The 17,476-nt window shown below is 44.3% G+C and overlaps 1 protein-coding gene across 6 annotated transcripts in view; it reads right to left on the reverse strand.

Moving 5' to 3' along the window:
* Positions 1-17,476, reverse strand: part of LARGE1 (LARGE xylosyl- and glucuronyltransferase 1) — a 769,194-nt gene that overhangs the window by 464,594 nt on the left and 287,124 nt on the right. For all 6 annotated transcript variants that reach the window (XM_063722909.1, XM_063722906.1, XM_009234297.4 and 3 more), the window contains one exon: positions 7,763-7,845. In XM_063722909.1, the coding sequence (XP_063578979.1) occupies positions 7,763-7,845 (83 nt within the window). The remainder of the gene's footprint in view (positions 1-7,762; positions 7,846-17,476) is intronic.

A 17,476-nucleotide genomic window follows, 5' to 3' on the forward strand; every position in this document is an offset into this window, starting at 1 on the left:
TTAACATCTGCACTATAAAAAGCAGTTCTTTTTGGTTTTAATATTTATGGGTATGACCAAATACCATTGATCTCTTACCTGTTCAAAGATATCACCTGCCTATGCTATTTTCTTAAGACTTAACTAGAAATACTGATGCCCAGGCCTTTAAAACCTGTATTGATTCTACACTTAACACCTCAAAAATACATACCTGGAACGGGTGAGAATTGATAGAGGCAAAAGGCAGACAAATGCCTAGGCAGAAAGGAACAGGTCCCCAGTGAAATCCAACCATCAAGCCAGAAACAGTCCTGGGTAAATTCTTGAACTGGATTGAGAACCTGCCTCCCTCTTTGGTGTGCTTCCATCTAATTAATCCACATCCTTTCACCTATTTTACACATACCTACCCTTTCCTAATTGGTTTTCTACACTATCATGCCCACCTTTGTGTGGTATCTTTGCTTTAACCTCTTTTGCATAGTCACAAACTAATCAGCATGCACTTCCTATTCTGAACCCATAAGAAGTCTTGAGCACAGCTATATTGGGAACTCTCCTGCCTTTGAGTAGGGGGACCACCCCGCATCCTCTCCCCACTAAAAGCTGTTTCATCACTCAATAAAACTTCCCATGTTGCTCATTCTTTGAGTGTCCGTGTGCCTAATTCTTCCTGGTCACGAGACAAGAACCCAGACCTAGTTGAGCTAAGGAACAAAAAATCCTGCATCAAAATGATTAAGGAGATCACAACATCTACACTATCACTTAGAATGAAAATTAAAAGTAAAAGTAAGAATAATGAGACCAGGCACAGTGGCTCACACCTGTCATCCCAGCACTCTGGGAAGCTAAGGCAGGCAGATCACTTGAAGTCAGGAGTTCGAGACCAGCCTGGCCAACATGGCGAAACCCCATCTCTACTAAAAATACAAAAATTAGCCAGGTGTGGTGGCAGGCACCTGTAATCCCAGATAGTTGGGAGGCTGAGGAAGGAGAACTGCTTGAACCTGGGAGGCGGAGTTTGCAGTGAGCCGAGATTGTGCCACTGCACTTCAGCCTGGGTGACAGAGTGAGACTCTGTCTCAAAAAAAAAAAAAAAAGAAAAAAGAAGCATGATACTAAAAATGATAACTTCTTTTTGTTAAGAAGCTCAGATTCTGAAGCTAGATTGCCTGGTTTCCAACTAGGCTCTGCCCATCTTCTCACTGAGACCTTGAGCCATGACTTACCATCTTGTTCCTTAGTTTAACTCTGAGTAAAATGGACATCATAATAGTGCTCACCTCCTGAAGGCATATGGGGAATCATTGCATTAATATCTGGAAACCACTTGGAACAGACCCTGATACAGAGCAAGAGCTACATTTGTATTTGTTAAATAAATAAAATACAGACAAGTATTACATAGAGCCTATCTTCCCATATTCAAAACAGGGCTCTAAGGCAGGTTAAGAAACAAGCCAAAGCTCCAAGATGCAGAGGCACGTGCTTAGGGTCACCCAGCTCAGGCCTGGTAGGAGCAGAACCGGAACCTAGGCCTGCTTCTTTGTTTTATTCAAATTCTATGCACAACTCAGACAGTTCTACAATGAATTCAAGCCTGAATAAGGGATAAGACAACTAAAGGCAGATACTGGTCACGAATATGCTCTTTTATTCACCATGTCCTTCAGAGGCACAAGTGAAGTTTAAAAAAACAAAACCAAAAACAACTACTTGATATGCAAAGTAAGGCAAATAACCCAGCTTCATTCTGCCAACAAGGCTGTGGAGTGTGAGAGTAAGTAGATCATGCTAGCAAACAAATACTAAATTTTTACAGGCTGATCCACTTTCCTGCCCAGGAGGTAAACACTTAGTTGCTAAATAAATATTTCTTTTCTCTGCTCCCTAAGAGTTTAGTTTCCTTGAAGAGCAGCAATATTTCCCAGTTTATTTGCAACTGGGAATGGAGTCACAGGCATTCCCCCCAATTTTCTGCTGAATATCCTGCCGTCTAGGTGATACAGACATGTATGGTGCTATTTTCTACTGGGTAACAAAAAAACCTTTGTCATTTATAATTTGTATATATTTTTCTCATCCATCTTTCTTCTTCACCATAGGGGTTGTATGGTGACACAACCAAAAATATATATAACACTGAAAACAAAAACAAGATTACACCCAGGCACGGTGGCTCACACCTGTAACCCCAGCTCTTTGGGAAGCCGAGGCAGGTGGATCATCTGAGGTCAGGAGTTCCAGACCAGTCAGGCTAGCATGGTAAAACCCCATCTCCACTAAAAAAAATTAGCCGGGCGTGGTGGTGCATGCCTATAGTCCCAGCTACTCAAGAGGCTGAGGCAGGAGAATCGCTTGAACCCAGGAGGTGGAGGTTTCAATGAGCTGAGATTGCATCAAGATCAGGCCACTGCACTCCAGCCTGGATGACAGGACAAGACTCTGTCTCAAAAAAAAACAAGATTACCTTTATTTCTACCACCCAAACACAACATGCGAAAGTCCTATTTCTTATGTATTTTCTGCTAGTCTGCATTTTGACCCTGTATATGTGTACATGTCACATATACGCATGTGTGTGTATACTGAAATATATACTATGCATCCCATTTTAAATTATATTTTCACTTATTTTATATAAGCATTGCTTCACGGTATGCCATACTTTTCAAAACTGAGTACATGGTTTACCATAAGAGAATGTTCCATTATTTATTCCGTTCTTAAGTATTATCCAATTTTATAATTATAAAGCAATATTTTATAAAAGGTTTTTCTATTGTTAGGGTTCTCTTTTTAAGGGAGAGTCCCTAAGGTGGTCATACTGGGTCAAGGTCTTTCCACATTGTATGAATTTCTCTCCAACAGGTCACAGCAATTGTCAGCGTTGGCATTAGTGTGCAAGTGTGCCTATATTACTCTTTTACTATCTTTTGAAATATGTCATCAAGCATATGGCAGAAGTAAAACTGATTTGATGTAACAAAGCAAGCCTTAAATGAAAATTTGCTAAAAATCTTGTCTGGAAAATAAATCTAATTACTGTAATTAACAGTAAAAGCCAAAAGAAGCATCCTGCACCACTATTATTATATTATTATTAACATTAGTAAGGTACTTCATTTGTCAACATATTTTATAACCATGTATTAGTTAATCCCCATAATGTGCTTGGGAAGCAATGAAGCTATTTATAGCTGGACTTTCTGAGCCGAAAGTCTTTCAAAAGTCCTTTTGTCTTGATATCTCAACTCATCACCAGCATATCAATTCACACAATCATTCCCATTTGTATAATTTCAGGGATGACAGGAACTTCTGTGGTAATTTGGTCCAAGGTGGTGAGTAGTCATTAAAATGGTGTATGGTAAATGCACCTGACAGCAATAACTTAAGCATACCCTGAGAATGACCCAGTTTGACAGATGCACCTGAATGTGTGTTCTGAACTGGAGAATCCAGGAGAGGCCAACCTGGAGATTCATTCCTTGTCTGTAAGAAACATCTGAGCTCCGAAACTGCCCCATGGAATACAGGCCATACAGGGAATTGAGGCCCTGAGTTTTGGGGTGATTGAAGTGGTGCTACTTGGCAACCTCCTGGTGCCACCCCCACTGGAGGTTGTTAGGGAAAGGGTGCTGTTATGGTTAGGCTTTGTGTCCCCACCCAAATCTCGTTTCGAATTGTAATCCCTATCATCCCCATAATCCCCCTGTGTCAAGGCAGAGACCAGGTGGAGGTTACTGATTTATGGAGGTGGTTTCCCCCATGCTGTTCTCATGATAATGAGCGAGTGAGTTCTCACCAGATCTGATGGCCTTCTAAGGGGAGTCTTCCCCCTTCACTCAGCACTTCTCCTTCCTGCCGTCTTGTGAAGAAGGTGCCTTACTTCCCCTTCACCTTCCGCCATGACTGTAAGTTTCCTGAGGCTTCCCCAGACATGCTAAGCTGTGAGTCAATTAAACGCCTTTCCTTGATAAATTACCCAGTCTCAAGCAGTTTTTTATACTAGTATGAAAATGGACTAATACAGGTGCTAAGTGAAAATGTTATATAAACTGCATGCCTTTCATAAGTAGTTGCAGTTTTCCTGCCCAGCCTGCTGCCATGGGGTCTTGGGGTTCTCCTGACCAGCCTGTTGCCACTGGGCTGTACGTAAGGCAGATCTGTCCAGCCCACTGCCACTGGAACCTCTCCCCATATATGAAAATCCCCAGTTAAACCCAATGTCTCATTTGCTGGCCCTGGGTCTCTTCTTTGGCCTCTTGAACCTGGTGCCACGCCCACTGGAGTAGACAGGGGCTCAGCAGAACAAATGGGATGCAGAATTTTCGTAGCACATACTAAGGATTTGCTTTCTTCTTAAGTCCCCATGCCGCCTTAAAAGTATGACATGCCATCAACAGCTAATAATACTACTACTGCTATTTTTAAATTTAACATCTTTGTGCTGCACAGTTACTGTAGGAGTAAAAGTTTATACTCAACAGGATTCTTACAATTTCAACAACTATTAGATTATTTGATTTGCAGCTAAGGCAATAGGAATAAAATTTATACACAACACCAGAGGTTTTTATGACCTTTAACTTTGCCATAATTGAGAAATAGTGTAATTGAATACCTGTAATCATGCAAAGGCCCTTTTCTAGAAAGTGGGCTTTTTTTTTTTCTTTTTTTTAATCAGGGAGGGACCTGATACATCATGGCAACAAGCAGTAAATACATCAAAGGCTGAAGACCACTCACCTAATTCAATGCTTAGTGTACAATATGCCTGATTTTAAGCCACAGGACGGAGGCCGTAGGACTGAAAGGAGCCTTCAAAACTGCAGAGACACAATAACAATGTGGAAAGGGCATCTCACCTCAGGTCAGAAGACAGTAGGTCAAGCCCCATTTGGACATTCTTTATTTGGTGTTCCCACTTCCTCCTCAAACATACAACTGAAATCATAATTCCAACTGGACAGTGCTACAAGGAAGAACTGACAGCCTCTACAGTGAACTGTTATCTATTTGTTGATTGCTTACTTCTCCTATCCACTTCTCCATTCAGGGTGGGCACTGAATTTGATGCTTGCTAACTTGCCAGCTTGCTGCAGGCACATAAGTGGACCAGCAGAAGAACCGTACAGGTCAGCCCAGTAGAAACAACTGAACTAATAAGTAAATGTTTTAGACCATTAAGTTTTAGGGTGAACTGACACACAGCAAAAGTTAACTGATTAAAAAAAAATAAAAAACCTAAAGTCTAAAGAGTTAAAATGGCTGGGGGTGGTGGCTCACACCTGTAATCCCAGCACTTTGGGAGGCCAAGGTGGGTGGATCACCTGAGGTCAGGAGTTCGGGACCAGCCTGGCCAACATAGAGAAACCCTGTCTCTACTAAAAATACAAAAATTAGCTGGGTGAGGTGACGGGCGCCTGTAATCCAAGCTACTTGGGCAGCTGAGGCAGGAGAATCGCTGGAATCCAGGAGGCAGAGGTTGCAGTGAGCCAAGATCACGCCACTGCACTCCAGCCTTGGCGACAAGAGCGAAACTCCATCTCAAAAAAAAAAAAATAATAAATAAATAAATAAAAAATAAAAATGAGGTAAAATGACCTGCTGACAATCACTCAGCAATATAGTGTCATGAATGTGGAACTGAACTAAGTCTGGGCTGGATATATTAATTAACTGATTGAATACATATCTTCACGTTCTTTATTAATGAACTCCCCCAGATTGACTTCTCAAATAAGTAAACATTTATTGAGCATGTAATACGTGTCAGCTACTTTGCTAAGATACTAGGGACACAGAAAATGATGGCATGGGTTCTGTCTTCCAGAAAGCCCACATTCTGCTACAGCAGACCTGTCATGAATAGATATATAAAATATAATGTAATAAATCGAATGACAGAAAGACGCACAGGGTATTGTGGGCTGGTAGACGAGAAACCCCAAGCCAGGCAGAAGGTTGGCTTCCTGTTAGAAAAGATGCTTATGTAAAGTCTTAAAGGCTAAGAGGGAGTTTGCCAAGGTGAGGGTTGGAGGAAATGGAGAAGGAGGGAGAAATGGGTAGACAGAGCAGCATAACGAGACACAACAGGCCGGACACGCTATGGGGGCACTGGGGAGCTACAAGCAGGTCAGAACTGCTGGAGTGCGAAGTCAAAGCAAAAAGAGGAGACAGAAAGCACTATGGAGATCAACCTGGTCTTTGTGCCATGGTAAAAGGGTTTGATTTCCATCCCTTGACAAGAAGAAGCCACTAACAGGTTTTGAGAAATCAGATGTGCCTGTCTGAAATGTCATTCTGGAATCACAGCAGATGATCTGAAGAGTAGAAACTGGGGAGGCAGGAAGGACACATGAAGGTGAGAGGACAGGTGGCCCTGAATGACATCAGTTGCGGTGGGGATGGAGAGAATGGGGAGAAAGTGAAAACTATCTCAGAGGGAGAATCGCAAAGCACTGACTGCAGATGGGCTTGTTGGAAGACAGAGAGAAGGTGGAACCAATGACGAATCCCAGTTCTTTGCAGGGTTGGTAGGTCTTGAAACCCACCATGGCTCCCATCTTTGTTTATGCCATTGACAGATTCAGGTGCAGCATTTTACACTGAACTCTGTTCAGCTGACCTCTGCAAACTTTTCACCACTATTCCTACTATGGAGAGCCTCCTGGATCCTGACTCATCCATCCCATAGGTTTCCATGCTGTTGGCTACAGCTCTGGATAAGCTTCATCCAAACCCTTGGCAAGAGTGTTAAAGCAGAGCCAGGGGCACTGGCTGGAACCGTGAACGCCATTCTGGATAGGACCCTGGGTATGTCTAGATGACAATCAAAATAGTGAGGAACAGAAGAAAACTTCCATGAGAAAGCAGAAGCCAATGCTGGAAGTGTCACATGGAGAAGCGATGAGCATCCAGAGGCATTATCACTTCCAGGTAGAAGACGAACCAATCCTTAGGATGATGGATCCCATGGGGGGTCCATGAGAGTCAATGGAGATCATCCGCAGGTTGGGAAATAGTTTAATTAAGGCAGGACTTTTTTACAGTCAGAAATGCCCAAAAGTGGGACAGCCCACACCAGAATAGAGGAAGCAACCTGTCTATAAGAAAATACCACCGACTAGGTAGATAAAACAAGAAACATTTATTTTCCCACCATCTATGAGGCTAGAAGTCCAAGATCTTTTGAGGTCGCTCTCTTGACTTGCAGATGGCCTCCTTCTCAATGTATGTTCACATGGTCTGTGTTTGGCACATGTCTGTATCCTAATCTCTTTTTTTTAAAGGACACCTGTCATATTAGATTAGGGCCTACTCTAATGACCCCATTTTAATCTAATTAAAGACCCTATCTCCAAATACAGTCATATTCTCAGGTACCAGGAATGAGGGCCTCAACATAAGAACTGTGGTGGACATAACTCAATCCATAACACAACCTACCGACAAGGATGTATAAGAACTGAAATCTGGTAAATGCCAGGCAGGGGAAGCTGATAGAGAGACTGAAGCATCAGATTTGAGGTGTCCTTTAAGATTGCATTAGGTCTGAGAGTTACAATTCTAAACATGGCAAGACATCACCTAATCGCTGTCATTAAACATTGTTAACACAATCATCTCCTCAGGGTTTCAGACAAAAATTACATTTTTATGGCAGCTAGAATGATTGATGAAATTTTGCTCTTATTTAACCCTTCCCCAAGGAAATACACAGGCAGGCAGTGACAGACCTCAGCCCACACAGCACAGAAGTTGTTCTTACCTATGGAACAGGACGGATTTGACCAGGGTGACGACATCCCGGCTGGCATTGTATCCGGCGCAGACAATAGCAACGTGGATTGTCTGGGAAGAAAAGAAGACGGGGTGAGCAGTCAGACAGACGGAAGAAGGCCTTCCTGGTGCTTCAGATCACACTAGAAAGAAAAATTGCCCTGATTTCTTGTTGGCATCATTAGAAAACAAAGGGCACTGTCTGCAGCTGTGGAAAATAACTCAAGACAGTTTTATTAAGGCCTTTTTAATCGGCTTATGGAGCTATTATCATTTGGAAACCATTAAGGCTCCTTCCAATTACATTTTGGGGACAAGAGAGATGGTGATTGGCTCAAATAGGCAAACAGTGAGTCTCCCGTCCCCAAGCTGAGCGACAATGACAACTGGTTAAACAGAGAGGAAAGAAATACATCTTGAAAGTATGAACCAACAATCAGGGATCTCAGACTAAGAAGTTATGGCTCAGAGAGTTTGTGAAATGTTCCCACAAGATGTGTTGGGTTAGGGTCAACCTAATAAAAGGGCCAAAGGGGACACAGGAACACCTCCGCACCCCATCTGGGATACAGTTCAAAGAATGGAAGACTGGCAGAATTGAAGGGAACCCAAGGAGTTATCTCAACTAAGCAGCCAGGAGCATGGGCCTCAGACATGAATCCTTGAACTCAGGGTGACCCTGGGAGAGATGCAGGGTCCACTAACTCACTGCCATTTAAGTGTCATGACATGTGTCTTGCAGGATGGTGCTAAGGAGTGAGGGAACAATGCCAAGAGGGGAATATGCTGCCCACCACACTACATTTCAATGATACCAAAAAAGGTCCTCCAGAGCTGGGCTTCCCAAATGGAGTGCCCAGGCACCTTAGTGTGCCATGATTGAATTGCAGGTGACAAATACACTCATCTGTTTACGCCCTCTAAGCTACTGGGCAGGGCTGGCATCCTCAGGCAACTTTTCTATTTTCCTCCTGCATCATAGCAGTTATCATTTTCTATGTGTGGCACAACTTGAAAAAGACCGGAAAGCACCACTCTAGGGCATCCCCGATGAAACATAATTATCCAGCCTCAGGAAGAATGGAGAGTTCACACTTCTGGATTTTGTCCTTTCTACTGAAGCACAGCCTTCCTTGAATGGAAACCTGCCTCTTAACACCCACTCCAGTTGCATTCTGTCCTGGACGTATTGTAGAACAATGACGTTTCCTCCAGCACTCCATTAAAGGAGGGCACCTGAGAGATGCCTTTTCTTTTCCAGAACTCCTCACAGCCCTTGCTCCCATGACATGGGCTTCCAGATACCTTGTTATCCCAACCAGCCATGTCAAAATGCAGTTCTGATATCTGGGTCCATCCCATACAGGGTGATGTGACAATGTCCTCTGGTTCCCAGGCTTCCTTCATCACCCCACTTTCTTACATCAGCACGGGAGGCTTGGCCATCAGGGATGAACCATCCCACACCCTCAAATCCACATCCATGACCCATTTAACCCCAATGACCTTCACCCCACCTTGGACACCTATCCCAGTACAAGAAACTTGACCAACTTGGCTTCATATAGAATCTAATTTTCTCAGAAATCCTACAATTATGGGCTTGCCACATGAGCAGGACTCTCAGAGCCTCACATCACTCTACCGCTCCTCTTCCTCTATGGAGGGTCCCTTTGCCCTTGACTGTCAGGCTCCATGCTGGCCCCCACCAGGGCCCATCTGAACCATCACCCCACTCTGCTCTCAGCTCCCGTATGCACCCTACCCCCACACTCAAAATGCAAATCCCCAACCCAGATGGGTGCTACGGTCCCCACCTCTGCTCTTATACCTGCTCCCAAGAAGAAAGAGGAGGGGAGATGCAAGAGAGGAATGAGAAGCATCATGAAAGCTAGTATGTAGTGAGCAAATGATGACATTCCAGCACTGTGCTTAATATTACCAGATTTCAGGCTCACAGTTGTATGAGACAGGTATAGTATTATCATTTTAGTATCACAGATCAGGAAACTCAGGCTTAGAGAATTGGGATTTGAATTCTGGAACAGCAGATGGTTTTTGCTTTTTTTTTTTTTTTTTTTTTTTTTTTGAGACAGAGTCTCACTCTGTCACCCAGGCTGGAATGAAGTGGCGCGATCTCAGCTCACTGCAACCTCTGCCCACCATGTTCAAGTGATTCTCCTGCTTCAGCCTTCTGAGTAGCTAGGATTACAAGCACCCACCACTACGCCCAGGTAATTTTTGTATTTTTAGTAGAGCTGGGTTTTTACCATGTTGGTCAGGCTGGTCTCAAACTCTTGACCTCAAGTGATCCACTTATCTTGGCCTTCCAAAGTGCAGAGATTACAGGTATAAGCCATCGCACCCCGCCTGGAACAGATTCTTAACCCTGGTGGTACATCAGAAACACTCAAAAGATTTTTAAGATATACTCTGTGCCCCAGGCCCTCCGTCCCTCAGACCAATAATTCACAGTCTCTGATGCCCAGAATCTTCAAATGCTCTACTGGAAGGCAGTAGTTCTCAACCAGGGACATATTCACCTCCCTATCCTCCAACCCTTAGGACATCTGCAATGTCTGGAGACAGTCTTGGTTGTCACTACTTGGTGGGTCTGGGGTTGGGGGCAGGGGGATGCTACTGGCATCTGTGAGTAGAGTCCAGGGATGCTGCTCAGCATCCCACAATGCACAAGACAGCCCCAAAACAAAGACCTATCCTGCCCCAAAGGTCAAGAGCACTGCTGTTAGAAAACCCTGTATGAGGGATGAGGGAGCAAAATGAAGCAAAATGAAGTGATGTCAGATCCCTCTGGGTTTTCTGGTACCTTTTTTTCAGGCTAATTTATGCATATTTTAATTTCTCCACCTGTAAAAGAAAGACACCATTGCTTATCTCTGGATAATATCTGTAAAAGACTCAGGATGAAAGATTATAATGCAGATGTAACTGTCACCATTTCAATCATGAGGGAAATGAATAGGAAAACGCCTGCACATGGAAGACATAACTGGGAAGGGGATGAGAATGGGGAAAAAAACACGCTGAATCAGGCTCTTCAGAATCACAAATATTTAAACACACAGCCTCAGAGATATCAAACTTTGTCTTGGCTTCAGGGTTCATGGACTTTTTAAAATGGGCCCATTAAATGTAAGCACAAGCATGCACATTCTCGAACATTTTACATAATTTTCCAATCTCTTTAGTTTCATCAAATACACCTGCCACGATGAATAAATGCATCATCTGGAGGCATAGCAGCAAGGCCCTGCTCCCCGGGAAAGCAGAAAATCACAGTGGCATCGACTATGCTCTTAGAGGAGTTTTGGGTGTTCCAAAATCTGGGGTTACAGAAGTGAACCATGAGTGGGGCAGGGGTTGGAGTGGGAATGGGGAGAGTAGGGAGAAAGATAAATGATCCTTGAAAGAATGGGGTCACAAAAATGGTTTTGTCATGTGACTTTAGGGCTTGAAGCTATTAAGTTCAGTTTTTGAGTTTCTTGGTGTGGTAGATTAAAAATGGTCACGACTATTCAACATTCCTTCTATCAAAGGTTGGGGTCTTGGCTCATGCCTGTGGCTCACTTTGGGAGGCCAAGGTGGGTGGATCATCTGAGGTCAAGAGTTCGAGACCAGCCTGGCCAACATGGTGGCACACACCATCACTGCAAGCTAATTTTGCTGGGTGCGGTGACTCATGCCTGCAATTCCAGCACTTTGGGAGGCCGAGGCGGTGGATCACCTGAGGTCAGGAGTTCAAGACCAGCCTGGCTAACATGGTGAAACCCCGTCTCTACTAAAAATACAAAAAATTAGCCAGGTGTGGTGGCATGTGCCTATAATCCCAGCTACTCAGGAGGCTGAGGCAGCAGAATCGCTTGAACCTGGGAGGCGGAGGTTGTAGTGAGCCGAGATCTCACCATTGCACTCCAGCTTGGGCAACAAGAACAAAACTCCATCTCAAAAAAAACCCCCCAAAAACCAAAAACCAACCAACCAACAAACAAACAAACCAAAGGGTGGGATCTGAATGTCAGGATCAGTGACCACTGTTCCTTGCACTAGGGCCTACAGTCATGCTTTGCTTAACAACACAGATATCTTCTGAGTAGCCTATCATCGTTAAGTGACTTTGTCTTCCGAGCAACTTCAGAGTCCACTTACACAACCCTAGATGGTATAGCCTACAACACACATAGGCTATATAGTAGAGTCTACTGCTTCTAGGCTACAAACCTGTATACACGATACTACACTGAATCCTGTAGACAACTGTAACATGATGGTGAGTATTTCTATCTCTTAACATAGAAAAGGTAAAGTAAAAATATAATATGAGAAAAAAATGGTACGCCTGTATAGGGTACTCATCATGATTACAGTTCACAGAAATGGAAGTAGCTCTGGGTGAGTCAGTGAGTGAGTGGTCAAAGAATGTGAAGGCCTGGGACATTATAGTACACTACTGTGTACACTTAGTTTATAAACATGGTACACTTAGACTATATTAAATTTATAAAAAATATTTTTCTTCAATAATAAACTTAGCTTACTGGAACTTTTTTCCTTTACAAATTTAAAAATTTTTTTAATTATCTCTCTTTTTTTTTTTTTTTTTTGAGATGGAGTCTCACTCTGTTGCCCAGGCTGGAGTGCAGTGGCGTGATCTCGGTGCACTGCAACTTCTGCCTCCCAGGTTCAAGCGATTCTCCTGCCTCAGCCTCCCAAGTAGCTGGGACTACAGGCACCTGCCACCATGCCCAGCTGATTTTTTTGTACTTTTACTAGAGACAGGGTTTCACCGTGTTGGCCAGTATGGTCTTGATCTCCTGATCTCGTGATCCACCCACCTCAGCCTCCCAAAGTGCTGGGATTACAGGCGTGAGCCACTGCGCCCAACCATCTCTTTTTTTTAAAGAGATGGGGTCTTGCTATATTGTCCAGGTTAGAGTACAGTGGTTATTCACAGACATGATCACAGCACACGACAGCCTCGAACTCCTGGGCTCAAGCAATCTTCCCGTCTCAGCTTCCAGAGCAGCTGGGACTGTAAGTGTACACCACTGTGCCTGGCTCTTAACTTTTTGACTCTTTTATAACAACACATAGTTTGAAACACAAACATTGTACAGCTGTATGAAAATACGTTTTCTTTATATTCTTATTCTATAAACATTTTTCTATTTAAAAATTATTTATTTTTAACTTTTAAAACTTTTTTGTTAAAAACTAAGACACAAACACACACCTTAGCCTAGGCCTACACGGAGTCAGGATCATCAATATCACTGTCTTCCACCTCCTTACCTTGTCCCACTGCAAGGTCTTCAGGGGCATTAACACACATGGAGCTGTCATCTCCTGTGACAGCAATGCCTTCTGAAATACCTCCTGAAGGACCTGCCTGAGGCTTTTTAACAGTTAACTTAAAAAAAAAAAATAAGTAGAAGGCACACACTAAAATAATGATAGTATGATAAACACATACACTGGTAACACAGCCATTTTTTATCTAGTATTATCATGTACTGTACATAATTGCGCTATAGTTTTATACAAATGGCAGTGCAGTAGGTTTGTTCACACCAACATCACCAAACACATGAGTGATGTGTTGCACATGATGTTAAGATGGCTATGATGTCACTAGGCAATAGGAATTTTTAGCTCCATTATCATCTGATGGGAGCAGTGTGGTATATGCAGTCCACTGTTGACAGATACGTCATTATGCAACACGTGACTGTATAGATGTAACACTCATGTTTCTCTGTCACAAAGTCCAGATGTAGGATGGAATGATGTTCTCATTTGCCCCTCCAACTCACTCTCTACCCTTCTCCTAACTGTCCTGTGTCTGGAGAGTCTGGCCTTTTGTTTGTTTGTTTTTTTTGAGACCGAGTCTCGATCTATCGCCCAGGCTGGAATGCAGTGGTATGATCTCAGCTCTCTCAAACCTCCACGTCCCAGGTTCTAGCGGTTCTCTTGCCTCAGCCTCTCAAGTAGCTGAGACTACAGGCATGCGGCCATCATGCCCAGCTAATTTTTGTATTTTTAGTAGAGATGGGGTTTGGCCATGTTGCCCAGGCTGGTCTTGAACTCCTGGCCTCATGTGATCCGCCCACCTCGGCCTCCCAAAGTGCTGGGATTACAGGCATGAGCCACCGTGCCTGGCCGAGTCTGAACTTTATAGACCAGGTTAAGTAGGCTCCTTTTGCCTCTGATTTCGGGTTGAGTTTGGTCACTGGGAGGCACCAGTGGGGGTCTCAGAGGTCAGATTTCGTCGGCTCCTGTCAGGGGCCCAATCCCACAGTTCCAGTCCTTGCTGGGTTCCTAAACACCTTCCTGCCTCTGTGTTGCCTCCCCTCAGCCCTGCCCACACCTCTTGGCCCCTTCTGGAATCATTTCAGCCCCTGAGCATGCAAGCTGTAACCTGCCTGGACCTGACCAACACTGAGGACCTTTCCTCAGCACCTCACTTGTCCTGTTGACTGGAAAGAAAGCACAGAAGACTTTCAGGCATTCATAGATACTTGCTGATCCCTAAAGGAAACAGCACCAATGTAACAAACTTGAGAATTTATACATTTTATTTATACTTTTTAAAAGCTTTACAAAGCTCTTGAGTAATGAACCATAAAAGCTCTTTCTAAGGCAATGCTAAGGCTTCCACTAATTTCCTGTTACTCCAGACATGGTGCCCAGCACACTTTGAATCCTGCAGGCTGTACTTGATGATACAGGTAAGGTAGTGCAGAACGGTGAACTGGGTTTATTCCTTACCCCACTGGGGTCAAGGGATGACCTTTGTCTTACAATCTGCAGAGAAGATTCATAACATTGATGTTTTTACAGTTGCCAGTGTTCCAGGACTGTTCTGGGCTTGGAGATAAATTTTAAGACAATCCCCATTCCCCAAAGTCAGGTGCAGAGGCAATGCGATAGCTAACCAGGAGATCCCACAGGAGAATGAGAGGGCTCCTACGATGGCAAGCTCGGTGTCTTTGCATCCCAGAGGGGCCAGCATCACCCAGATAAGAGACGATGCAGAGAGAGCATCTTGGAGGAGAAGGCATTTCAGTGACCACAAAAGAGCAACCGGTGATAATAGGGCCAGCCTGGACTTGTGACTCTTTGCTTGTCAGGCTCCATGAAAACCTGAAAAATCAAGTTCTCCATGCTCTGCCTCCCAGCAGGAAAGAATCCTCAGGGGGCACTTTTTCACAGATAAATATGGGGAAAAAAATCATCGTCCCAAAAGAAATTCACACCAAACTAAGGGATGCCAGCCAAGCTGTAGCCCTGGCAGAAGTCTTCAACACCCTGTCAGCCCTGCTTCTCTTGTCCACAGGGCCTGGTGCTCCCTTCAGGCCATTCTGCCTGGGGGCACGATTCAGTTAAGCATCTCCTATCAGAGAGACTGAGAAAGTGAGAGGCGAAACCCATTTCAACTTGGGCATCAGGTGTGCTATGGAAAGACAGGCTCAGCACAGATTCTGGATGGCAGCTGCAGACTTTTGGTGGGGTTGAGGGGGACAGGCAAGACCTCCCAGAGGACAGATGCTCTGACAGCTGGGGAGAAGCAAACAGCTGGGGTCAGACAGGCAGCAGCGAGGGTCAGAGGCAGAGGCAACGTAGTGTGAAAATCCCACAAGAGTAGAGAGACCTCGATTGGAGCTATAACCTCAAAGCTAAGTGGCCGCATGAGCTTGGAAGAGTTATTTAGTGTCCCTGAGCTTCACTCGCCTCATCCGTAAAATGGAGACAAAAACAGCTACTGATTGGGTTGTGTCAGGATCAAACAAATGAGTGCAAGAAAGTGCCCCTAATAAATCAATGCTTATTAATGTTTCCTGAATGAATAAACAGCACAAGACACTGTTCAGAGTCCTCTGCTTTGACGTCATCATCTGTATAATGGAGGACACAATCTTAAAGGGCTTGTTGAGGACATGGAGTATGTGGCTCTCCAACTCCAGTAGGCATCAGAATCACCTTGGGGGGGCTTGTTAAAACAGAGTGCCGGCTCCTCCCCAGTTTCTGATCCAGGATTTCTGGAGTGGGAGCCTGAGAATAGTCTGCATCCAGGCGACACTGCTGCTGCCGGCCCAGGAACCACACTTTGAGAACCATTGCTCTAGCAGAAGCACTTGGAAGAGACTATAGTAAAAACTCAACAGATGTTAACTGTGATTATTTTGAGAGAGTATGAGGGTGTGCAAATAATCTATTTCCAATTCCTCTCAAGTAGAGAGCACCACTTTTCTTCACTTGGACAAGACAAGGAAAGGCTGCGTTCTTCTTTCAGCTACCACCACATGTCCCAAGGCCTTGGAATTTGTTACTCTTTCAGGGTGAGAAAAAATGGAAAGAGATGAGAATGGGTACAGGCTTCTACTGCAAAAAAAATTTAATAATCATAATAATAAAAAAAGCCCTGGAAATCCAGAGAGCTGGATGCTGGTTCCAGTTTGTAATGGCAGACAGACCTGACAGCAATAACCTAGGCAGTTCCTGAGAATGACCCTATGGTCCAAGAAGGATGTGTGTTTGGAGTTCTGAGCTAAGAATCCCGGGCTAAGTGCGGTGGCTCACGCCTGTAATCCCAGCACTTTGGGAGGCTGAGGCGGGTGGATCACAGGTCAGGAGTTTGAGACCAGCCTGGCCAACATGGTGAAACCCAGTCTCTACTAAAAAAAAACAAAAATTAGCCAGGCGCAGTGGCGGGCACCTGTAATCCCAGCTATTCGGTAAGCTGAGGCAGGAGAATCACTTGAACCCAAGAGGTGGAGGTTGCAGTGAGCCGAGATCGCGCCACTGCACTCTAGCCTGGGTGACAGAGCAAGACTCCACCTCCAAAAAAAAACCCAAAGATTCCCAGAGTGGCCAATCTGGAGATTCACTCCTTATCTATGAAAGAATCTGAACCCCTGGCCCATTCCCTGGAATGCAGACTGTACAGGGGATTGAGGCCCTTTATTTTTGGTTAAGTGATGGTTGCTAGGTGGAGACTGCTAAGTGAAAACACGATATATCAACTGCATGCTTTTTACAAATGGTAGCAGTTCTGCTGTTGAGCCTGTGGTCACTGGCCCACCCCTTTATGTAAGTTCTCCATAAATCCTGTCTCCTTCACTGGCTCTGAGTCTCTTCTTCAACCTCTCAGACATGGTGTGGTCCTTATTGGAATCAACAGGGGTCCAGTATGACACAGTTGTGCCAGCTAAGTGATTTGGGGCAAATTATCTAACCTCTCAGATCCTCAGCCACTGCCTCTATCAAACAAGGGATTTAGAATTTCTATACAGCATTTTCCTAATATCCAGATTTTTCCCAAATTCAAGCTGAAGAAGGTGAGACATAGAGTGGTTAAGTAACTTGCCCAAGGTCCGAGGGCTCAGCTAGTCCGTGACAAAGTGATGGGTTGAATTGAGGGTCCTGCTTTTAAGCCCACAGTAATGGCCTCAATAAAACACGTATGTACCTATTAACATTTTTAAAACATATGGCGAATGTACCCTCTCAAATCATGTTACAAACCTCCAGGATTTGGGACACCACTGATCTAAATCTGTCCACTCTAAATGCTGAACCATGGATGCAAAGACAAAGTTATTTCAACTATGCAGAAAACAGAAGTAGATGCACCTCCTGGCTTTGTAAGCCAAGCCTTCAGGGCTCAGTGAGGAACAGGTGTGAC

The sequence above is a fragment of the Pongo abelii genome, chromosome 23 (genome assembly GCF_028885655.2).
Source record: "Pongo abelii isolate AG06213 chromosome 23, NHGRI_mPonAbe1-v2.0_pri, whole genome shotgun sequence".
In the NCBI taxonomy this organism is placed as follows: domain Eukaryota; kingdom Metazoa; phylum Chordata; class Mammalia; order Primates; family Hominidae; genus Pongo; species Pongo abelii.